Source organism: Oncorhynchus clarkii, chromosome 19 (genome assembly GCF_045791955.1).
Source record: "Oncorhynchus clarkii lewisi isolate Uvic-CL-2024 chromosome 19, UVic_Ocla_1.0, whole genome shotgun sequence".
NCBI lineage: Eukaryota > Metazoa > Chordata > Actinopteri > Salmoniformes > Salmonidae > Oncorhynchus > Oncorhynchus clarkii.
In genome coordinates, this window is record NC_092165.1 from 41,304,558 (window position 1) to 41,329,685 (window position 25,128).

At 45.5% G+C, this 25,128-nt stretch overlaps 1 protein-coding gene and 1 long non-coding RNA gene across 2 annotated transcripts; one reads left to right on the top strand and one right to left on the bottom strand.

Annotated features, from left to right (window-relative positions):
* Window positions 1-887: 887 nt before the first annotated feature.
* LOC139375206 (exocyst complex component 5) lies at window positions 888-17,469 on the bottom strand. The gene is made up of 18 exons (XM_071116790.1): window positions 17,267-17,469; window positions 15,535-15,629; window positions 14,729-14,876; window positions 14,376-14,570; window positions 11,446-11,510; window positions 11,149-11,177; window positions 10,936-11,045; window positions 10,682-10,726; window positions 8,162-8,302; window positions 7,966-8,048; window positions 7,662-7,871; window positions 7,289-7,436; window positions 7,070-7,178; window positions 6,797-6,917; window positions 6,550-6,636; window positions 6,328-6,436; window positions 5,821-6,036; window positions 888-5,315 (listed from the first exon to the last, which is right to left on the bottom strand). Exons 1-18 carry the CDS (start codon window positions 17,291-17,293, stop codon window positions 5,127-5,129), a joined length of 2,127 nt encoding a protein of 708 aa, XP_070972891.1. The 5' UTR covers window positions 17,294-17,469; the 3' UTR covers window positions 888-5,126.
* Window positions 17,470-17,586: 117 nt separating this feature from the next.
* LOC139374262 (uncharacterized) lies at window positions 17,587-23,595 on the top strand. Its single transcript, XR_011627655.1, has 3 exons — window positions 17,587-17,629; window positions 21,697-21,899; window positions 22,022-23,595. It is a non-coding gene; the product is annotated as an uncharacterized lncRNA (long non-coding RNA).
* Window positions 23,596-25,128: the final 1,533 nt, after the last annotated feature.

Consider the following 25,128-nt stretch of genomic DNA (forward strand, 5'->3'; position numbering starts at 1 on the left):
TCTATTCAGTTGGAAAGCACCCTGTTTGCAACCCCTATCATAGCTGTATCCAACCTGCCTTTTGATTATGCTCTATTAATATGCACTGGGACTCCTTTTGCATCTGGACTCCCTCTTTCCAAGCCATACTGTAGATGTCAAGTGACAAATGTCTGATATGAAATGTAGATAGGGTCAACAGGCAGTTAAATAGCACCAGTTATTGCTGGCTCTGGCATCATTAATCTGATTCCCACATCAAAGAGGCTGATGAGGGGTGTGGGGGTGCTGCCCACAATACAAGTGTTAATTACTTGGTGTCTAATTTGAAGGGGGATCCTTAACACCCTCCCAGCCTGGCTGCTACAGCTCCCACACCTGAGTCATCTCTCTGATGATGGCAGGAAAATCAAATACATAAGTGAAATTGATACAAGCCGCCGGCAGACGAAAGAGCAAGTGCTAATCACTATGCATCATTAGGTGAAGATTTAGCTTAAACGTGTTTAGCAGGAATTAAGCAAAGCTGTTGTTGACATGGATTGACTGCTGTAATGCTTTATTGTCAGTGCTCCAGGAGGCAGAGGGAGGACCGGCATGTATAGGAGGGAGACGCCGAAAGCAGGGATTTGTGGGATTCTGAAGGACTAGCTGGGCTTGTAGCGTAGAGAGTGGACAAACTGAAAGTGCTATGACATCTTAGTGTGGAAGAGGGGGTTGCTGGAAGACTGGTGTTGAGTGGGGATGATGGGGGAGAATATGAGCTGCGGAGAGAACAAAGATATTGACGGACAGAGCAGAGGACTGGAGGAATCAGACTTCCTCTTGACAGAACACACAATAAATAGAGTTTCAAGAGTTGTTGCTGTTGAATATGTAGCTTAAGTAGAACACTCAAGAGGCTAGCGTTTGAAACAGAATGTCTTTCATTTGAATACAATAACACACGGCAAGAACAAATGACAAAACAATCAATCCACTTTTTATATTGCCTAATGGAGATCACTCTTGACAAGGAGACATCTTCCTTCCTGAGGGTGTGAGTGACAGAGAATTAGCCTGGTGACACTGCAGGTTGGCAGGTTTGGTAGCTTAAGAGAGGGGCACTCCGTATCTGGCCACTAATACAGGTGTAATTGCTGGCTGAGCTCTACCTGAGCCTGCTGGGTGAGGATAAAGCTCAGGGAGAGTGGAGGAAAAGAGAGAGGAGGGAAAGTGAATTAATGGGTTTGGATGCATGTTCTGCATTTCCTTGTTTAGGAAGTTCAGAAATGATTGATAGATAAAAACATGCACAGTACATATTTGGTATTTTTACAAGTTGAATAAGGTTCTTTGGCTACATCCAGATGCTTGCATTCTTGCAGAACTGCCTTTCAATCTGAACAGGAAAAAGCAAATAGGAAATAGTGCCATCGGGAAAGTATTCAGACCCCTTGACTTTTCCACATTTTGTTACTTTACGGCCTAATTCTAAAATGTATTAAATTAGAAACAACAATGCTCAGCAATCAAATTTTGGCAAAAATAAATACAGATCTGTGGAAGGGTACCAAAATATTTCTGGAGCATTGAAAGTCCCAAAGAACACAGTGGGCTCAATCATTCTTAAATGGAAGAAGTTTTGAACCACCAAAACTCTTTCTAGAGCTGGTTGCCCAGACAAACTGAGCAATCGGGGGAGAAGGGCCTTGGTCAGGAAGGTGAACCCAATGGTCACTCTGACAGAGCTCGAGAGTTCCGCTGTAGAGATTAGAGAACCTTCCAGGAGGTCAACTCCACCAATCAGGCCTTTATGGTAAAGTGGCCAGACGGAAGTCACTCCTCAGTAAAAGGCACATGACAGCTCGCTTGGAGTTTGCCAAAAGGCACCTAAAGACTCAGACCAGATGAGAAACAAGATTCTCTGGCTTGATTCTTTGGCCTGAATTCCAAGCGTCACGTCTGGAGGAAACCTGGCACCATCCCTACGGTGAAGCATGGTGGTGGCAGCATCATGCTGTGGGGATATTTTAGCAGCAGGGACTGGGAGACTAGTCAGGATCGATACAAAGATGAACAGATCAAAGTACAGAGAGAACCTTGATGAAAACTTGCTCCAGAACACTCAGGACCTCAGACTGGGGCAAAGGTTCACCTTCCAATAGGACAATTGACCCTAAGCACACAGCCAAGACAACGCAGGAGTTGCTTCAGGACAAGTCTCTGAATGTCCTTGAGTGGCCTAGCCAGAACCAGGACTTGAACATCTACGGAGAGACCTGAAAATAGCTGTGCAGCGACGCTCCCCATGCAACCTGACAGAACTCTGCAGAGAAGAATGGGAGAAGCTCCCCAAATACAGGTGTGCCAAGCTTGTAGCATCATACCCATGACGACTTGAGGCTGTAATCGCTGACAAAGGTGCTTCAACAAAGTACTGAGTAAAGGGTCTGAATACTTATGTAAATGTGATATCAGTTTCTTTAATAAATTATCAACCATTTCTAAAAACCTGTTTTTGCTTTGTCATTATGGGTTATTGTGTGTAGATTGATGAGGGGGGAAAAAAACTACGTAATGCATTTTAGAATAAGACTGTTCGGTAACAAAATGTGGAAAAAGTCAAGGGGTCTGAATACTTTCCGAATGCACTGTATATCTTCCTCAACCAGGGGTTTGATTGAATGTAGAACAAGAACAGTTTTCAGTTTTTTTTGTCTCCGTCTCCAGACAGAGTGCGTGTGTTTGTGTGTGTAAACGTGTGTCGATGCAGGAGCTGCTCAGACTGTGGCGGCTGACGAGTAAGAGGGAACAAGTCTTATCCAGCTCTCCAGTATTGACAGTGTTACTAATCCCCTCCAGCTGCTCAAACACCCCCCCGAAAAAAACCATCCCTCCCATTTACCCATGCAGGGCGTCCCTGGGGGCAGGCTGTGCCTTAGCCTCCTCTCCAGTTATAGTCTATAGCCGGGGCCCATTCCCCCCACCCCTACCCAGGCAGCATGTATTAATCGCTGCTAAAACAAATAGTTTTCAAATGTTCGGTAGAAGGCCCAGTGTTTGCACCAGGGCCTAACAAAATATTTTTACAAGCTATCCAGTTGTGATTAGGGCTGGGAGAATTTAATTTCCGTGGCATTGATAATAATATTAGCCTAATTAATGATGTTGTTTGACTTTGCTCAGCACTCTGTGTACCTTCTACACAACACTAGCCAGCCGGAGCTGTGGCTGAGTGCTCAGCCATCTCCATCTCGCCCCGTCTCTCCAGTCCATGACGACTGCACACATTTCATGAACCGCTAGATGTCTAATCCCTCGAACAGATTCTGTTCCTGGAGTCTAGAGAACTTTACTCTTTTAGGGAGAAATTACTCTGAGTCTGGCATGTTAAGAATACCTAATGAGTTATATAAGTCTATTCCTATCATTTCCAGGACGAAGCCTACTCTCTCACTGAGTTCTTACATTTCAAACTCTTTCTTCACAGTTATTGTTAATGAAAATAAGACTAATTAAACACAATTTTTTTTTATGACTCATTAAGGTAAACAGCAGTATACTGGGAATAGCTTAGCATAATACATAACTTCAGGTTTGGTCTCACCGACACTGATAGACAGACAAACAATTACCACCATAGAGAACACAGAGGCACAGCGATCTTGACCCTCCCTGGCCTCCTGTAGGCCCCGTGAAGTCCACTTAACTTTCACTCATTATCTCCTTAAGCGGTGAAGAGAAGTCCACAATGGAGAGCACGGATGGTAAGTCTCGTTGGATAAGCAGGTGTTGATCTATGCAATTACAATGACACATTCACTGACCTCTCGGACCTGTCATCTTAGCCACAGACGGACCACCCAGGACCCCCGAGTGGTTCTCAGACATGATTACGGCTGGGATCACAGCCAGTGTGTTGACCCCTCACCTCTCCCTTGAGGTCAGGGGTCGGAGAGAGGTGGTCATGTGACTCTCTCTGGCAGGCACAGTGGAGCTCTTTAGCAGGCTTGGTTCGGGAGGAGAGAGAGAAGGATGTTGGTGAGAGTAGATTCCTCTGGGAGTTCTGTATGAGGGGTGGCTGTTTCCAGTATGCAGTCAGTCAGTGCCATGACAGGCCTGAGCTATGAAGAGCTCAACTTTCTCTTTGCAGTAGCTTTAAAGTCTGTTCCTGTGTACAAGTGCAGCCACAGAATATACATTTGGCACAATCAAAACAAAATGTCGCTTTATGTTAAAGTTGAAAGCTTGGAAATCCAAGGTTGATATTACCGGTAATATGACAATCATGTTTTGGTGGATTAGTATTTCAAAACAAGAGTCATATACATTTAAATTCTTTGTGTTGCAGAAGTCAAGGGCAAATTTTAGGTGAAAGGTGCAGTGGAAATGTGTTGTTTTACAGCACGTGTCAAACTCATTCTACGGAGGTCTGAGTGTCCGCGGGTGTTCATCCTCCCTTGACCATAATTCATCAATCAAGTACACTGATTCGTAAGGAACTCCTCACAACTGGTTATCCAGGTCTTAATTGAAAGAAAAACCAAAAACCAGCAGATACTATGCCCTCCGTGGAATGGGTTTGACAGCCTTGTTTTACAGGGTCAGTCATAGTAGTATGGCACCCCTGGAGCAAACTAGGGTTAAGTGCCATGCTCAAGGGCACATAAACAGATTATTCACCTTGTCGGCTCGAGTATTCGAACCAGCGACCTCTCGGATACTGGCCCAATGCTCTAACCCAGGGTTTCTTAAACTTTATCAGCTCGAGATCCAAATGAGAAATTGACCGTACCCCTGTGACCCAAATCGTCCTCCAACAAACCAAATTAAGAAGAAATAGTGTTTGATTATATATGTATTCTCATAACTCGCGACCCACCTCCCACAAACTCAGGGCCCACTTTGGGTCCCGACCCATAGTTTAAGAAACCCTTCTCTAACCTCTAGGCTATCTGTAGACCAACTGTGAATGGCGGTGGTCTTTCTTGGCCTCTAGGATGGACAAAGCAAAAGGTGCTACTGCAGATGAGAATGAAAGACTAACTCAGTGAAGACTCCATCCAGGTTGGCTGAATTCCATTTCCATGGTGAGTTTTGTGAAATCATAGGCCGTGGTGATTGGACGGACCGATGGCTGGACAGTGACGCATTGGCCAGGGCCATTAGCTGAAGTGTCGTCCCAGTCTGGCCTGGCGGTAGTCCACTCTCAGCTGTACGAAGGCGTGCAGAAGGTTCCGGTCCAGGTTGGTGAGCTGCTCACCGGAGCAGACCTGTTTGAGGTTGTCTGGGGCAACCACCAGGAGGTTACACAGGGCGTGGAGCGTGTCAAAGAGCTGCAGCACAAGAGGAACCTGGGGGACAGACAGTGAACCATTAAGAAACAGAGGATCCTGGGGCACAGACAGTAAACCATTAGGAACCAGAGGATCCTGGGGCACAGACAGTAAACCATTAGGAACCAGAGGATCCTGTGGGACAGACAGTAAACCATTAGGAACCAGAGGATCCTGTGGGACAGACAGTAAACCATTAGGAACCAGAGGATCCTGTGGGACAGACAGTAAACCATTAGGAACCAGAGGATCCTGTGGGACAGACAGTAAACCATTAGGATCCAGAGGATCCTGTGGGACAGACAGTAAACCATCAGGATCCAGAGGATCCTGTGAGACAGACAGTAAACCATTAGGAACCAGAGGATCCCGTGGGTCAGACAAACCATTAGCGTTCTGCTAGGAGGAATAAACCAAACCTTTAACTAGGCCAAGAGGCATTTATTCAGTATCATTCCTAGCTCTACATGATGTCAACTGTTGCTACATGCGTAATGATGCTAACTCTGGTGTGACCTCTCACCCGGAAGTCCTTGGCACTTTTGCGGTACTCAGCCACGTCGCAGATGGCCAGCATGCCTCCCATGGAGCTGTAGCTGTACTGCTGCAGGTGCTCGTGGATGAGGCGGTGGAAACGCACACCCAGCTCCGTCAGCACTGTGTCCACGTTCTTACCATCCATGGACTTCCGCACACGCTCCACCTGCCGACTCACATACACACACACCTTGGAGCAGGCCTGGGGAGCACAGGGAGGAAGTAGGAGTCGGACTGTGTAGTTCTGGTGTCAAAGGTCAAGTGAATCAATGTGCAAAAAAATAATTTGCAACTTCTACAACTATGAAGAATTCTCTGGTACTTGCATAAAACAGATGACTTTCAAGTTAAATAGTTTTGTTTTTTAAAATACACTGAAATTCAACAACATATTCTGAACTGCCAGGAGCAGCGTGTTTAACATGGTTTGATTCTCGCTTTGCTTTTCATAAATTAGAGCAGAGGTGGAGGATGGGTGCAGTTCACCCCTTACTGCGGTGCACTGGATCATGACGTTGTTCTCATCTTCAGGCCTGAAGTCTGTCTTCTTCTGTTCCGTAGCCAGGATGTGCTTCATCTGTCCCACCATGCAGTTCAGTGTCCTGCAGAGAGAGGACAACACCATGACGACCACCCCTAACACACTAATAGGATACATTCACTCATTTCCCATGATGCTGTTGATAACATTTACAACACTTTGTGGTTTACTGACCTGTCTATGCCCGTGTCCAGTTTCACCTCCATCTGTTCAATCACCTCCTTCTTCTTGTGCAGGCACTCTGTCAGTTTGGGAGATGAGCTGGTGGAGACAGAAGGTCCATGAAAGGTCAAAGGCAATAAAAACCTAACACAGAACAACTATCTGGACAGCATGAAGCTATCTAGAGAGTTGCTACCTTTTAATGGGGGGGGGGGGGGGGGGGGGGGGGTGTGATTGACAGTTCAGGCCCCACGCTAACCTGATAAGAGGCATTAGGTGGTCGTTGAACTGCTTATCAAACAGGTGGAAGATGGTGTTGGCTTGCTGGACCACATCCAGGAAGTACAGGTTGGCATTCTTGGCATCAGCTGAGGGAATGGCTGTAGAAAGAGAGAAACACACCACTTTTCTTTAGAAAAAAGGCAAAAGAGAACAACAGAAGGATAGGAAGATGAATATACAACACCTACAAATGAAAAGTATCTGCTCAAGGTTTCACAGCCTTGACGGTGTTAGTGAGAGTTAGATGTACCGGAGAGGCCGATTTCCAGTGCGTAGTCGATGTGGTCCATACACAGGTGTTCCACCAGCAGCAGGAAGATGGAGAAGGCGTTCTTAGGCAGGTCCGAGGGATCTGAGAGCTGGTTCACAACACACAGAGACAGGAACTGATTTACTCTCAGCACTCTACAGGGATTTACTGCATGCAGTGTTATTGTCTCTCCTGTAGGTGGAAGCATAGCAGCCTTACCCTGTTGCACCTCTCGAAAGCGTGGCGCGTCTCCTGCAGCAGGTTGACCACCACCTCCTGGGAGAGGAAGGTCTCTCCGTGGGTGTCGATGCTGGGCCCCAGGGGCAGGTTGGTGCGCTGCCTGATCCGCTCCTTCAGCTCCTGGATACTGGGGAGGGGGGGGGGGTGCATTAAGGAAAAGGGAAGAGTGAACTCAAAGACCTTGCTATGATGAGGAGTGGAGAGATGAGGAAGATACTATTTAAATCCATTTAACTATTTAATCCAACTGAGATCTGACCCCAAGGATGAACAAGAAGTTTTGGGTAAAGGAAGACGAGATGGAAGAGAGGGTCAGGGGGTAGTGGGGTAGAGGTGGTCAGTCACTTCCTACCTGCCCCCACCCTGTGGACGTTTCTGGTGGTTCTTGGAGTCGTAGTAGCGCTGGAGGATCATGGCACTGCGCGTGCGGAGGTAATCTTTCTCCATTTCAATGTAGCTCTCCAGATAGGTGGAGAAGATATTTTTAATGAGCTTGGACAGGAAGGTGTGTTTGTCTGAGCCCAGGTTGAACTCGGTCAGCTTGGAAGCCAAGGCCGTTGTCCTGGAGACACAGGGTTGCCGCGGTTTCAAAAAAGTCAGAATAGATGGTATGAGGTGCTTAGAGTGAGAGGTCAAAGGGCGAACAGCAGTATTACCTGGTATAAAGGTCATAGAGGTTTTTGAGGTATTGTTCGACATCAGAGCGGCGGGTTTCATCCAGTTTTTCTTTTACGTGGGCCTGGAACACAAAACTGCTTAGTCAGTCCATCAGAACTGGGTCAGAGAACTAAGACATTTTTAAACCTTGTGGCAGCTGAAGATTTGGTCAATAGGAGAGACTGTCCACTGTACCTGTAGTTTGTTCTCAAAGATGTTCTGGATGAGTTTGGCCATGACGGTCTCTGGGCTCTGGAAGACCTCTCCCACCTGCTTGTTGACCCGCTGGCAGAGGAGTGCAGTGTCTTCAAACACATCACTACGCATGTACGCCCCCTGAACACAGACAGTCAGACAGAGTGAGAAAGAGAGAGAGCGAGAGAGAGGGTTAACCCCATAGAATTAGGAATTAGAATACTAGAATGGATAAAGTATTATGCCAGTAGAAAAGATCAGCCATTTTGGTCAGGGAGTTAGTCAGCCAGTGTGCTGTGATAAGATGGTGTAAAACAATGAATTTGAAGATTATCTGCACAGTATGTTTATTAGCTGACTTACCAGCTAGTTTAAGTGGAATGATTCCATATATTTTCAATTTAACTGCCAATATTCCATACAAATGCAGTCAATCCACAGCCAGACACTGGCTGAAATCAGTTAATGATAGGACTTAGACAAGTCAGAAATGCGAAAGTACTGATTTTGTATTATAACACTCACAGCTTTCCAGGGAAACAAACATTGAGACATTTATTGTCCGTTTACATATACACTGCTCAAAAAAATAAAGGGAACACTTATACAACACAATGTAACTCCAAGTCAATCACACTTCTGTGAAATCAAACTGTCCACTTAGGAAGCAACACTGATTGACAATAAATTTCACATGCTGTTGTGCAAATGGAATAGACAACAGGTGGAAATTATAGGCATTTAGCAAGACACACCCAATAAAGGAGTGGTTCTGTAGGTGGGACCACAGACCACTTCTCAGTTCCTATGCTTCCTGGCTGATGTTTTGGTCACTTTTGAATGCTGGCGGTGCTTTCACTCTAGTGGTAGCATGAGACGAAGTCTACAACTCACACAACTGGTTCAGGTAGTGCAGCTCATCCAGGATGGCACATCAATGCGAGCTGTGGCAAGAAGGTTTGCAGTGTCTGTCAGCGTAGTTTCCAGAGCATGGAGGCGCCACCAGGAGACAGGCCAGTACATCAGGAGACGTGGAGGAGGCCGTAGGAGGGCAACAACCCAGCAGCAGGACCGCTACCTCCGCCTTTGTGCAAGGAGGAGCAGGAGGAGCACTGCCAGAGCCCTGCAAAATGACCTTCAGCAGGCCACACGTGCATGTGTCTGCTCAAACGGTCAGAAACAGACTGGGTGGTATGAGGGCCTGACGTCCACAGGTGGGGGTTGTGCTTACAGCCCAACACCGTGCAGGACATTTGGCATTTGCCAGAGAACACCAAGATTGGCAAATTCGCCACTGGCGCCCTGTGCTCTTCACAGATGAAAGCAGGTTCACACTGAGCACGACAGACGTGACAGTCTGGAGACGCCGTGGAGAAAGTTCTGCTGCCTGCAACATCCTCCAGCATGACCGGTTTGGCGGTGGGTCAGTCATGGTGTGGGGTGGCATTTCTTTGGGGGGGCCACACAGCCCTCTGTGTGCTCACCAGAGGTAGTCTCACTGCCATTAGGTACCAAGATGAGATCCTCAGACCCCTTGTGAGACCATATGCTGGTGTGGTTGGCCCTGGGTTCCTCCTAATGCAAGACAATGCTAGACAACCTCATGTGGCTGGAGTGTGTCAGCTGTTCCTGCAAGAGGAAGGCATTGATGCTATGGACTGGCCCGCCCGTTCCCCAGACCTGAATCCAATTGAGCACATCTGGGACATCATGTCTCGCTCCATCCACCAACGCCACGTTGCACCACAGACTGTCCAGGAGTTTGCGGATGCTTTAGTCCAGGTCTGGGAGGAGATCCCTCAGGAGACCATCCGCCACCTCATCAGGAGCATGTCCAGGGGTTGTAAGGAGGTCATACAGGCACGTGGAGGCCACACACACTACTGAGCCTCATTTTGACTTGTTTTAAGGACATTACATCAAAGTTGGATCAGCCTGTAGTGTGGTTTTCCACTTTAATTTTGAGTGTGACTCCAAATCCAGACCTCCATGGGTTGATAAATTTGATTTCCATTGATAATTTGTGTGATTTTGTTGTCAGCACATTCAACTATGTAAAGAAAAAAGTATTTAATAAGAATATTTCATTCATTCAGATCTAGGATGTGTTATTTTAGTGTTCCCTTTATTTTTTTGAGCAGTGTATTTTTTAGGCTATTTATACATAACATTTATAATTATATTACAATATTTTAGGGTAACAATAATTCTATAACAGTAATTATAATATATCCCACATGTTTCTGCCTAAGTAAAAGCAGGAAATGCATCACTTCTTTACTAATGCCTCTATTGCCATTCATTCCAATTAGAATGGTTTGTATTTTAACAATGGCTACCATTTTCACCCCATTCTGGAACTTTGAGGGTATATGACATAGAGATCCTATTAAATTACTAGAGGGGCTATGTTGAACCCAGACCTCAGGACTAACCTGTGGTGAGACGACAGAAGCGCTCAGGTACTCTATACTGAGCTGTTATAAAGGGTTCATGTTCAACTGAACACTGCACACTCACCTCCTGGCACTGCTTGATATATACATCCACACAGTGTGCATAGCCCTGCAGGAAACACAGACATGTCACAATCACACCTGCATGACTTCCACAATCTAACATCACCAAAAAATGACAACAAACTGTATGCATGGTTGCATAGACGCTTAATGAGACAAGAGCATATTTGTAAGTTACAACACAACTCAAACAATAACACACATATTCCTTTAATATGGAGACATATCAGAGTGTGTCCAGTGTTTGTGGGTCACCTTGAAGTGTAAGAGGACCGCAGCGACTTCCTGCATGCGGCCAATCTCGCCCCTACGCTGGGCCGCCGTGAACTCCTGGATCAGCTGGCGCTCCAGGTCATGGTATTTACCTAGACACACACTCAACAGATTTAGTTGCCTTTCTTAGCATGGCTGTGTTATCACTTGTTCATCAATCAGCAACAAATGAGCATGTTGAACGCAAACACTCACTTGCAATCTTGGCCTTAACATCTGCAAACCTGTTAAGAGGACAAGGATAGAGGCATTCATCAGAGAGATATCGGACATTTAAAAAGACTCAAACCCAAAATTATATAACGTGTAGTCCCTTTAATTTGAAGTGAGTTGAATACATTCTCTCCCTCAGAAACAACAGTTAATGCAACCTAACATTGACAAAAATATTTCTGATTTTTCTATGAGATGGGCTAGAGGCAGAGTAGCAGCACCTATACTGTTTACATTATACCACAGAGATCGTGTAATGCTGCCTCCAGGACTACTCACCTGTCGAATGGCAGCTCCTGGGCTATGAGATGCAACTTCTGAATGATATCAGCAGCTTCCTTAATCTGGGAGAGGGAGAAATAGGGGGGAGGGAGACAGAGGAACATAAGAAATGGACATCCAGAGAGCAGACCAGCATCTCCATTTAGGGGATCATGTTAAACCAGCCCTCCTACACCTCTCTGTACACCACGGAGATGATAACAAGCAGCCGCTGCTCACCTGGCTAACGGCATCCACAGCAGCCCTGAGTTAGCAGCATATCCAACTCTGTATTGGTATGCCTCCTCTGAATGGGCTGTAATCCCACACGAGCCTAAATCGCCTTCAATAATCTGTCCGGCCAGGGATATCTCTCTAAAGAGATGCCCTGTCAAGAACCGCCCACTCCCCCCACAAGACATACACACTCTGGCTGAAAACCCCAGACCTAGGACAGGCCCGCCGTCCGCAACTCCCCGGTTTCTGCAGATGCCTGCCTCAGCTAACATTATTACTCCGCTCCCGTGAGGAGGATCCAGCCTTTCTGCTCGGCAAAGGTTTTCTAAGTATCTGTCCCCCAGCTAAGATTAGCTAAATCCCATGTAAGTAATGTAGCCGTCTCTCTGCAGTCAGGGTTTAGCAGCACTTGTCTCCACGCTGGCGGCCCAGCCCTCCCTTTCAGAAGGATTAGCAGAGCCTTCCCCCTTCAGCTATGCACTTGCAGCTTTCCTCTTTCCTCCTCGTCTGGAGGTATGCTCAGAAAAAGGGATCTGTCTGCAATTTCCACATCATGCCTCTCTGGAAGCATTCTCATCCCATATCCAGCTCCCGTCTCTGAGATTGATTACGGTTTTCCCACTAAAAGGAATTCATTGAGAGAATCCCAAACTCTTCAAAAACAGCTATGATATTCTGATAATACACTATCAAATTTTTGAGGGTTGATAGGGAGGTCGCTCAGATAGTTTTGAACCCTATAGACGGGTTAGCTGACAACTTCACAAAAACAAATGCGAACGCTTCAATGGGGCAGAAGGCTTCGGTGTGTTGCTGTGATTCCGGATGGCCAGATAGCTAACAACAAGGACAAGAAACTGCCATGTTGAGAAACTGCCACATTTCAACTCATTGTACACTATATATACACAAAAGTATGTGGACACCTTCAAATTTGTGAATTCGGCAATTTTAGCCACACCCGTTGCTGACAGGTGTATAAAATCAAGCACACAGCCATGCATTTTTCATAGACAAACATCGGTAGAATGTCCCGTGCAGAAGAGCTCAGTGACTTTCAACATGGCACCGTCATAGGATGCCACCTTTCCAACAACTCAGGTAGTCAAATTTCTGCCCTGCTCGAGCTGCCCTGGTCAACTGTAACTGTTCTGTTATCGTGAAGTGGAAACGTCTAGGAGCAACGACGGCTCAGCCGCGAAGCAGTAGGCCAAACAAGCTCACAAAACAGGAATGCCGAGTGCTGAAGTGCGTGTAAAAATGGTCTGTCCTCAGTTGCAACACTCACTCCCGAGTTCTAAACTGCATCTGGAAGCAACGTCAGCACAATAACTCTTCGTAGGGAGCTTCATGAAATGGGTTTCTATGGCCGAGCAGCCGCATTCAAGCCTTAGATCACCATGCGCAATGCCAAGTGTCGGCTGGAGTGGTGTAAAGCTCACCACCATTGGACTCTGGAGCAGTGGAAACGTGTTCTCTGGAGTGATGAATCCCGCTTCACCATCTGACAGTCTGACGGACAAATCTTGGTTTGGCAGATGCCAGGAGAACGCAACCTGGCCCAATGCATAGTGCCAACTAAGGTTTGTTGGAGGAGGAATAATGGTCTGGGGCTATTTTTCATGGTTCGGGCTAGGCCCCTTAGTTCCAATGAAGGGAAATCGTAACACTACAACATACAATGACATTCTAGACGATTCTGTGCTTCCAAATGTGGCAACAGTTTGGGGAAGGCCCTTTCCTGTTTCAGCATGACAATTCCCCCGTGCATAAAGCGAGGTCCATACAGAAATGGTTTGTTGAGATCGGTGTGGAAGAAATTGATTGGCCTGCACAGAGCCCTGACCTCAACTCCATCAAACACCTTTGGGATGAATTGGAACATTGACTGCGAGCCAGACCTAATGCCCAACATCAGTCCCCGACCTCACTAATGCTCTTGTGGCTGAATGGAAGCAAGTCCCCACAGCAATGTTCCAACTTCTAGTGCAAAGCCTTCCCAGAAGTGTGGAGGCTGTTATAGCAGCAAAGGTAGGACCAACTCCATATTAATGCCCATTATTTTAGAATGAGATGTTCGACGAGCAGATGTCCACATACACCACATGACCAAAAGTATCTTGTTACTGATACTGTCTCTTTTTTGGGGGGTGTTTGACTGATGTCACATCTATGCTAATATGGCTAAAATGTGTAAGCTAGCTAAACAACAACCAGAGAAATGTCTTTGAGAGACAACAAATGCTAATTGTGAAAATTAATTTGTTTTCAATAAACATTAGAGACGAAATATAGTTTACATGTTGTCAACAATCTAAGTCAACTACGTCTGTTTTGCCCCATAGTTGCACATGCATCGTTTGTTGCTAAACAACCAACCCATCATTAGGAAACATAGATTCATTAGGCCCAGTCTACCTCGCAACTTAAGGCAATTAAGCCAGACATGAGCATGCTGACATCCATACCAGTCAATCCGTTAGCTATTGTCAAGAAGTAAATGCGAGTATATTAATCCAAATGAGCTAAAGGTTTCAATTAAAGGGATCAATTCCACAAATTAAAATGGGTGGTTACTTCATAATCCTGTTCATTAACTAATTTCAGTTCTTAATATCTTTCACTGCTGTAGTTTTTTTGTTTGTTTTCAATGGTCAAACTCAATCTCTTTAGGACTACATGTGGGTGGATGGTAGTGTATGCATCCTGACTTTTTCTGGGTTGTTGAAGACATCACTGCGAAGCTCCCCATCCAGGAACTCATTAAAGTAAGTCATGAGACGCTGGGCCTCCACAGCCCTCTGCCTGGGCGTGTTCACTCCCTCCAGCTGGTCACCAAGGTGACACACCTTGGTGGCCACATAGCTGATGTGCTCGTCCAACTCCTGGAAGTGCTGGAAGGCTACCTGTATGGAGACAAAGAAGTCACATGTTTAGTGACATGATCGATGAATGTGGATAAAACAAAACATTTTCTTCAGAAAAGTGTCTGTCGACAGGAGGAACTCCTGGGGATTTGGGGTTGTGGTGGGTGGTTGAGGGTCCGGTGGGCCGTGAAGCTGACCTGGTTGCTCCTCTGTAAGTCCTGCACTTTGTGGGCAAACTCCTTGGCTTCTCTGTGACACTGGTGCTCCAGCTTCTCCACCCGCCGCTGGATCTTCTCATCCAGATGCTTCAGCTCCTCTATGTGGTTCTCAAACTCCTCCAGCAGCCTGGAAGGGAAGCAGGACAAGGGCTTTATTAACACACTGCAGGCCTACCTCACATTGGTCTAGAGTAAACACTCTATAGCCATAAGGCCCCTTACAGTACAAGCTGGCCTTCAACACTCTTCATTGATCTACAGTCATGAGTTTTACAGCAAACAAAGGGTAGGGAAAAACTGCTTTACTATATTACTAGCATGAGTGACTGAGTAATATGGGGTTAGATTTGTCCTACTAACCTTACACTCTCTCTGTTAATATTTATAAATAGCATTGGGGGCTTAATTCTTGGGTCCCCAGATTTCAGAATCTCTACAAACTGGAAGCTTCGTCAGCTGCATTTAAAGTGAGGACTGTGGAGCAAATGTTGTAAGTCAGCACCATATTTAACAGAGTTGGAAACATCCCAAAATGATGAGTATATAATCTTTTGGCTAATTCCTTAGGTGGTGGCTACAGCTTAGGCACATTGCCCATCCCTTCCCAACGCGCACACATTCCCTCTCTGTCAGTTACTGTATGACTCAGAACTTAGTGGCCTCCCATAATGCTCTGCCTCAGAGTTATCTTCAATGGAGGTTTAAATAAAGCTTGCTGTATGGTTGGGACTAGAGCCATGATTACAGTGAGTCTGAATAAAGCCATGTCTTTAGTACAAGACTACCTTTTGGGGTCGAATGCCTCTGCTCCTCCTTTGGACCCTCCTCCAGGGGTTCTCCAGGCCAACCTCTCTATGTACTCGTCTGCATCAAAGGGCTCCTGTGAATCATATCATATCACACACACACAGTAAATCAGTGTAAATGGTGTGTATCTTACATGACATGAGCAATACTGGACCTAGCTGAGGAACGCTCAACTCTGTTCTCTTATATCGAGGTGGGGTTGAGTTTTTATAAGTGGGTCACAGGATTTGAGTCACCATCTTTCGATTCCTGTAAAAATTTAAATTCGGAAAACGCTTACCTGTACCTATGTTTGTCCTGTACAACTGCGGTCCTTCTGCGGGGTGCTGAAATTCTACGTAAACTTAAATCCCTTCAAAAAGTAAGCTACCTGCCAGTTCGATTCACCATAATAATTCCTTAATAATTTTGCCAACTATAATTAATATAAGTATCTGCTTATAATTTAATACATTTGGTAGGCCATATTCTAATTTCTGACATTTGGTAGGCCATTTGTATGTCAACTATAGTTTGATACATGCAGCTTCTCTTCTGTCATAACTTGTTACCCCAGAAGACCAAATAAAGTAGTGCTCACCAGAATAATGTCTTACATCGATGGAATGAATGCATTAGTAATCTAGTTAACGCTGGTAAAATTGTCTGTTTTGTTTAGTGACCGGGGAGAAAACAGTGGAAAGATTAGTCCTGTGCAAAATGTCATCAGCTTGACCAGTTTTAAGGAAATGAAAAGCTGAGAAAAATACCAAACACGTTTCTGATAAGACTGCAGTTTGGGTGCATATTTGATATGGTTGAAATACTGTCTGATGGCATAACAGTGTCGAAGATGGCACATTACACACGCATTTGTATTTTCTCAAAGAGATGTTGAAAGAAAAACATAATATTTCTCCACTGCTGTTCCCGAGACAAAATTAACATTTGTTGTATAATTACACTGCAAGAAATGAATAATTGTCCAGGAGTTAATATTATATTACGCTACATGTGAGAGGTTACAGGCCGACACTCAGTGTCCATATTTCAGTGACTAACCCATATAAACGTAAATGAAGAATATGATGTTTATTCGTGTTAACAGGGATACCCATGAGCAGGATATCAAAGGTGCATGTAAACAGCTTTTCCCGAATAAGACCTTAAACGGGATATGAGCTACTATCCGTAATAATATGCGCATGTAAACGTAGTCACTGCTTATAGCTGGGCAAGCCCATTCACAGACAGTAGTATATTATTGGGCCAACACTGGGCGTGACAAGCTTGCAAATGCAACTGTACACAATAACAAAAAACATAGTAGCTAGAATTAACATTCACTGCTGGAAAGGCTCTGTTGGTCAACATATGTAGGTAACGTTAGCTACATGTTTGACAATATCACATCAACATATCCCTGGATAAACACAGCACTGTCAACTGTATAGCGAGTGGTAGCTAGCTAGATGATGGCAGCTTCCTTTCAAAAACGCGATTTACACTCATTATAGTTATCTGGCTAGCTAGCTATAGCTAACGTTAGCCAGCTAGCTATAGCCTAATCGGTTAAACAATAGGCTGGCTGGCTTGCTAGCTCGGAATTTTTGTCATATGGATGGATAGCTAGCACGGACTTCTCCTTTCTCCACCTAGCTAACATTAGCTAGCTACCTAGAACTAGCAGACAGCTACCCCAACAATACTAGAACATACAGTTCAATTTACCTCGAATAGTTGAGCAGTCGTTGACATGTTTTACTTCGATTTGCAATGTAGAAATTGCAATTCAGGCAAACTAACAGTCGGGTATGACAGACAACTGATTGACCAACTGGATTTATGTTTTGCCCTTTATTGACAACAGTTACACAGCTCTACTTCCTGTATCCAAAGCAATACAACTCCCGTGCTGAAGAAAAAAAAAGGGTTGGGACTGGTCGTTGCCAGAATACACTGCGTAAAACGCATGCACCAAATGATTATTGATTGGTCCAGGCAGTCATATTATTATAAAAATAGGAAGTACAGTTTGCAGTGAAAATAGAACGAAACAGAACCTCAATGTTAATTTGGTAGAACATCAGCCGTGTAAGTTTAAAATGAAACAAAATGGTATTATTTTTAATTTTAGGATTTTACTCATAGATGTATCACTGAACAGTCCTGGTTACCATATTTATTCATAACCTTAATCCCAGTCAATAACAGTCATTCCTGGCCAAAATGAGTGTGAGGGCATTGTGGATTACACAGTAACGTTAAATACGAGAGGGGGAATCTGTAGTTGTGCGTTTTTCCAGATTTGTAATGCTTTTTTTCCTTCTTTTCCCTGATTGTACTGTGCATGTACTCTTTTTTATTATTCTACTTTCAACACTGTCATCTGTGTGATTGTGCAGTATTTTGTCTTCTTCTCTAACACATGCAATACCCAACAGTGGAGCAGCGTGCTAAGTGTCTGGCCGGCTCCCTCTGTCCTCTGGCCAGTGTTGGCCATTTGCCCCTGGTGGATGGCCCCTTCCTCCTCTGGCCAGGCTGTTCTCTGTCCCACAGGACCTCACACTGTTCAAATCAAATCAAATCAAATCAAATTTTATTTGTCACATACACATGGTTAGCAGATGTTAATGCGAGTGTAGCGAAATGCTTGTGCTTCTAGTTCCGACAATGCAGTAATAACCAACAAGTAATCTAACCTAACAATTCCAAAACTACTGTCTTGTACACAGTGTGAGGGGATAAAGAATATGTACATAAGGATATATGAATGAGTGATGGTACAGAGCAGCATAGGCAGATACAGTAGATTGTATCGAGTACAGTATATACATATGAGATGAGTATGTAAACAAAGTGGCATAGTTAAAGTGGCTAGTGATACATGTATTACATAAGGATACAGTCGATGATATAGAGTACAGTATATACGTATGCCTATGAGATGAATAATGTAGGGTAAGTAACATTATATAAGGTAGCATTGTTTAAAGTGGCTAGTGATATATTTACATCATTTCCCATCAATTCCCATTATTAAAGTGGCTGGAGTTGAGTCAGTGTCAGTGTGTTGGCAGCCACTCAATGTTAGTGGTGGCTGTTTAACAGTCTGATAGCCTTGAGATAGAAGCTGTTTTTCAGTCTCTCGGTCCCAGCTTTGATGCACCTGTACTGACCTCGCCTTCTGGATGATAGCGGGGTGAACAGGCAGTGGCTCGGGTGGTTGATGTCCTTGATGATCTTTATGGCCTTCCTGTGACATCGGGTGGTGTAGGTGTCCTGGAGGGCAGGTAGTTTGCCCCCGGTGATGCGTTGTGCAGACCTCACTACCCTCTGGAGAGCCTTACGGTTGAGGGCGGAGCAGTTGCCGTACCAGGCGGTGATACAGCCCGCCAGGATGCTCTCGATTGTGCATCTGTAGAAGTTTGTGAGTGCTTTTGGTGACAAGCCGAATTTCTTCAGCCTCCTGAGGTTGAAGAGGCGCTGCTGCGCCTTCTTCACAATGCTGTCTGTGTGAGTGGACCAATTCAGTTTGTCTGTGATGTGTATGCCGAGGAAAACTTAAAACTTAAAACTTGCTACCCTCTCCACTACTGTTCCATCGATGTGGATAGGGGGGTGTTCCCTCTGCTGTTTCCTGAAGTCCACAATCATCTCCTTAGTTTTGTTGACGTTGAGTGTGAGGTTATTTTCCTGACACCACACTCCGAGGGCCCTCACCTCCTCCCTGTAGGCCGTCTCGTCGTTGTTGGTAATCAAGCGTACCACTGTTGTGTCGTCCGCAAACTTGATGATTGAGTTGGAGGCGTGCGTGGCCACGCAGTCGTGGGTGAACAGGGAGTACAGGAGAGGGCTCAGAACGCACCCTTGTGGAGCCCCAGTGTTGAGGATCAGCGGGGAGGAGATGTTGTTGCCTACCCTCACCACCTGGGGGCCAGTACCCAGTTCAGTACCAAGTCCAGTTCAGTACCAAGTCCAGTACCCAGTTGCACAGGGCGGGGTCGAGACCCAGGGTCTCGAGCTTGATGACGAGCTTGGAGGGTACTATGGTGTTGAATGCCGAGCTGTAGTCAATGAACAGCATTCTCACATAGGTATTCCTCTTGTCCAGATGGGTTAGGGCAGTGTGCAGTGTGGTTGAGATTGCATCGTCTGTGGACCTATTTGGGCGGTAAGCAAATTGGAGTGGGTCTAGGGTGTCAGGTAGGGTGGAGGTGATATGGTCCTTGACTAGTCTCTCAAAGCACTTCATGATGACGGAAGTGAGTGCTACGGGGCGGTAGTCGTTTAGCTCAGTTACCTTAGCTTTCTTGGGAACAGGAACAATGGTGGCCCTCTTGAAGCATGTGGGAACAGCAGACTGGTATAGGGATTGATTGAATATGTCCGTAAACACACCGGCCAGCTGGTCTGCGCATGCTCTGAGGGCGCGGCTGGGGATGCCGTCTGGGCCTGCAGCCTTGCGAGGGTTAACACGTTTAAATGTCTTACTCACCTCGGCTGCAGTGAAGGAGAGACCGCAAGTTTTCGTTGCAGGCCGTGTCAGTGGCACTGTATTGTCCTCAAAGCGGGCAAAAAAGTTATTTAGTCTGCCTGGGAGCAGGACATCCTGGTCCGTGACTGGGCTGGATTTCTTCCTGTAGTCCGTGATTGACTGTAGACCCTGCCACATGCCTCTTGTGTCTGAGCCGTTGAATTGAGATTCTACTTTGTCTCTGTACTGACGCTTAGCTTGTTTGATAGCCTTGCGGAGGGAATAGCTGCACTGTTTGTATTCGGTCATGTTACCAGACACCTTGCCCTGATTAAAAGCAGTGGTTCGCGCTTTCAGTTTCACACGAATGCTGCCATCAATGCACGGTTTCTGGTTAGGGAATGTTTTAATCGTTGCTATGGGAACGACATCTTCAACGCACGTTCTAATGAACTCGCACACCGAATCAGCGTATTCGTCAATGTTGTTGTCTGACGCAATACGAAACATGTCCCAGTCCACGTGATGGAAGCAGTCTTGGAGTGTGGAGTCAGCTTGGTCGGACCAGCGTTGGACAGACCTCAGCGTGGGAGCCTCTTGTTTTAGTTTCTGTCTGTAGGCAGGGATCAACAAAATGGAGTCGTGGTCAGCTTTTCCGAAAGGGGGGCGGGGCAGGGCCTTATATGCGTCGCGGAAGTTAGAGTAACAATGATCCAAGGTCTTTCCACCCCTGGTTGCGCAATCGATATGCTGATAAAATTTGGGGAGTCTTGTTTTCAGATTAGCCTTGTTAAAATCCCCAGCTACAATGAATGCAGCCTCCGGATAAATGGTTTCCAGTTTGCAAAGAGTCAAATAAAGTTCATTCAGAGCCAACGATGTGTCTGCTTGGGGGGGGATATATACGGCTGTGATTATAATCGAAGAGAATTCTCTTGGTAGATAATGCGGTCTACATTTGATTGTGAGGAATTCTAAATCAGGTGAACAGAAGGATTTGAGTTCCTGTATGTTTCTTTCATCACACCATGTCACGTTAGTCAAAAGGCATACGCCCCCGCCCCTCTTTTTACCAGAAAGATGTTTTTTCCTGTCTGCGCGATGCGTGGAGAAACCTGTTGGCTGCACCGCTTCGGATAGCGTCTCTCCAGTAAGCCACGTTTCCGTGAAGCAAAGAACGTTACAGTCTCTGATGTCCCTCTGGAATGCTACCCTTGCTCGGATTTCATCAACCTTGTTGTCAAGAGACTGGACATTGGCAAGAAGAATGCTAGGGAATGGTGCACGATGTGCCCGTCTCCGGAGTCTGACCAGAAGACCGCCTCGTTTCCCTCTTTTTCGGAGTCGTTTTTTTGGGTCGCTGCATGGGATCCACTCCGTTGTCCTGTTTGTAAGGCAGAGCACAGGATCCGCGTCGCGAAAAGCGTATTCCTGGTCGTACTGATGGTGAGTTGACGCTGATCTTATATTCAGTAGTTCTTCTCGACTGTATGTGATGAAACCTAAGATGACCTGGGGTACTAATGTAAGAAATAACACGTAAAAAAACAAAAAACTGCATAGTTTCCTAGGAACGCGAAGCGTGTTGTCGGACCTGCGGGCTTTCCTCTGTGGGTCTGGGAGTAAGCCTGACAGTGAAGGGCTGGCCTATCGCCTGGCCATGATACCCTCTATCTTCCTGCAGGTCTGCCCCTTTGGGACCCCCCCTGGACATCCCTCAGCCAGGGGCCTCATCAGCATCAGCAATGCCCTCTCCTGCAAGGATCCAGAAACACCAAGCCTAGAAAACGGCTGCAGCATGGTGGGGCTGTGGTGAATGTAGCTCTATCGGAGATGGTACGCTCCATGCAGTATGGAAACTGCACAGTGTCTACAGTGAATTGCAAGGTGAGCACAGTCTATGGTACAGTAAATGTAATGCTAAAGCTTCTTGTTGCCTTCTGCTGTCTCCTAATTTTCACAAACCCATTTGTTATTTTCCCCTTTGTGTAATCTGTGTGACGTGTAAGGGGTCCTTCCCAATGTGACGGTCACTCTCTCGCTGCGACCCAATGGCTCACCACTGCTGGATGTCCTTACAAGCCCTTAACCAACAATGCAGTTCAATAAATGGAGTTAAGAAAATATTTACTAAATAAAGTAAAATTGGATTAATTGTTCAGCAGTCTTATGGCTTGTGGTATAAGCTGTTAATGAGCCTTTTGAACCTAGACTTGGCTTTCCGGTAGCGCTTCCTCTAAACACAATACATAACATCTCACATTGATGACGGGCTTCCTGATGTCAACATAGTAGCTTATTACACATAATCATCACTTTTTGTCGCTTGAAATAGTGTTTCAGCTATTTTTTTAAGAAACACATCTAGACTTCAAGTTAAATTTAACCTCTGACCTATGTGTCCCTGTATGGACCAGATGAGTAGTGTGGATGTAAAGGTGAGCTCAGGACAGCTGGAGGTGTTCAAGGAGAACCTGCTGGTCTGGGTCCTCTGTATGTCTCATTGGTCTGGCGACAACATTTACACTTTGCAATGACCCAGTTTAAGCCATATTACATGTTCAAATAGCTTTTGTTTATGGACAAGCATGCCTATTCTGCCCTGCCCCTCTTTAGGCCAGAAGTTCCCCAAGTCCAGTTAGGGGTCACTAGATAGCACTGAGTTTCTTAGGGCAGCTCCCAGGACCTACAGATCCTCTCTGCACAGACCTTACAGTCTACATCAAAGTAAGTCAGAATCTTTCTAGAAAATGGAGATGCATCTAAAACCAAACAAACCAGAAACTTTTCATTTATGTTTTTCAGTTGAACTTTCGAGTGCCAGACTTGACTCTGTCTGGATGTTGTGTAGCCCAGCATTCAGTGCAGGTCTATTCCTCTGCAAAACCTTGCATAGTCACATATTTGGGTTCTAATGCTGGTTTCATTGTTATGTATGAAAATAGGTATATTTGTGTGAATTCTGAATGCACATTCTCTTTCTCCTCTCTGCAGCAACTGGACAACAGGATTCTGGTGACCAGGTTTGAAACGGACAGCATCCAACGTTATGAACCCAATGGTCAAAGTACTGTAACTGAATGGTTTGTTTCTGCTGTTGTTCTTACAGTCTCGGTCTCTTCTAAGATGCAAAATGCTGTTTCTCATCTGTTCTGAACACAGACCAATCCCTTTTTTGTGAAAGAATGTGCCTTATTAAATAGAGATAATGGTTATTTAACTGAATTATAGTAAAGAGTAGTACTACTGGATAGGCATATTGACATTTAAAAAATGTTATTGATGCTGTCATTTTTGGAACTTGTTTGGCCATCCCACTCCACATCTCTTTAGAGTGTTGCCACCCTTCGCTCTGACAGTCCCACTTCAGTCCCACCCCTCCATCAGCCGGATAATTAGCAGCTGGGGCCTTGTTGTCAGCTGGAGCTGAGGGCCTGTGGGAGACGGGGCTTGGGCTGTGAAAGGGTAAGCTGATCTGGGCAGAGTCTTTGCCACAAAGGGCCCCTCTGGAGAACTGGCAGGACTCACTGGTTCCTCCCTGTGACTGCCCTGCCTGTCAGCCAGTGGTCTCTTCAAATACCCAGCCTCTCCACTGAACCGCCCTCTAAAAAGTTGAGGCCCCAGCTGGCCAGATGACTGGCTAATTGGAGAAACTGGGTGTGGTGGCATTAAATATTACATGACAAAAATAGGTTTAGCGTAGGGGTCCGGATTCAGGTCTTAATTGCAATTTGATTAGAGTAGAGCTCATCCATGCATGGCCATGATAAAAAAAACTGTAAATTAAAAGAAAATGCATCGGCATGTCTACAAAATGTAACAAAAAAGAGAACGAAGCTGTTTACCAAGACATACTATATGTAGACCCGGTTTTTAGCAAGGAAGGCACACTGAACAAAAATATAAACGCAAATTAATTTGGCCCTAATCTATGGATTTCACATGACTGGGCCTGGGAGGGCCCACCTGGGAGGGTCCACTCACTGGGGAGCCAGGCCCAGCCTATAAGAATACGTTTTATCCCACAAAAGGGCTTTGTTACAGAAAGAAATGCTCATCAGTTTCATCAGATTGTCGGGTAGTTAGTCTCAGATGATCACGCAGGTCAAGAAGCCGGATGTGGAGGTCCTGGGTTGTCATGGTTACACGTGGTCTGTGCTTGTGAGGCCAGTTGGATGTACTGCCAAATTCTCTAAAACGATGTTGGAGGTGGCGTATGGGAGATAAATTAACATTCAGTTCTCTGGCAAGATCTCTGGTGGACATTCAGCATGCCAATTGCATGCTCCCTCAACTTGAGGCATCTTGAGACAACACATTTTAGAGTGGCCTTTTATTGTCCTCAGCACACGGAGCACCTGTGTAATGATCATGCTGTTTAATGAGCTTCTTGATAGATGGATTATCTTGGCAACGGAGAAATGCTCACTAACCGGGATGTAAACACATTTGTGCACAATATCTGAGAGAAATAAGCTTTTTGTGCATTTTCAACATGTTGCGTTTATATTTTTGTCCAGTGTATATATAATGGTCATATAGACACTGCTAGGTATGTGCACATCTGGTAGTTGAAGAGTTAAAACAGGGGGAGATTGTGATCCACTGTGAGTGTGTTCCACTGTAGCCAGATTCCTCTGAGTGCTCTATTGTTCAGCACTGGCCTCTCTTGCCCTCTTGCTGGTGCAATAGCCACATTCTCACCAGGATTTCCACCCAGGAGACTGACCATGACCAATCCTCTGTCAATTGGAACCAATTGCTAACATGGCATCCTTCACCTTTTTATGTAGCAGTATGGTATGGCAGACACCAGGACCTCTGAGCCTTCCCTTTCTCCACATTGATTTGGCTTTAAGACCCTGTGTGTGTGTGTGTGTGTGTGTGTGTGTGTAGTGAACTGGTAAAGGGTATGTTTAAAAAAGTTGCCGACTGATCTAAAGCTCTTGAGCATCCCATCCTGTTGTCAGCCTGACTTCTGAGGTCTGTGCAGTTACTGGGTTCCCACTGGCAGACATGGCATTGTTGGTTAAGTGATATTATACAAAGCACAAAGGGGGCACTGCTTAATTTGGACCATTAGTTTTTTTTAAAGCTGTGGATTGTTTCAAATCAT

What these genes read in the sequence shown, in the direction of transcription:
- LOC139375206 (XM_071116790.1), bottom strand. Translation starts at nt 17,293, where the DNA reads ATGTCAACGACTGCTCAACTATTCGAG. An exon ending in TCTTCAACAACCCAGAAAAA is followed by an intron (nt 11,511 to 14,375) that starts GTCAGGATGCAT and finishes TCCCTCTCCCAG; the next exon opens with ATTAAGGAAGCTGCTGATAT. An exon ending in ACTGGAAATCGGCCTCTCCG is followed by an intron (nt 6,918 to 7,069) that starts GTACATCTAACT and finishes CTCTTTCTACAG; the next exon opens with CCATTCCCTCAGCTGATGCC.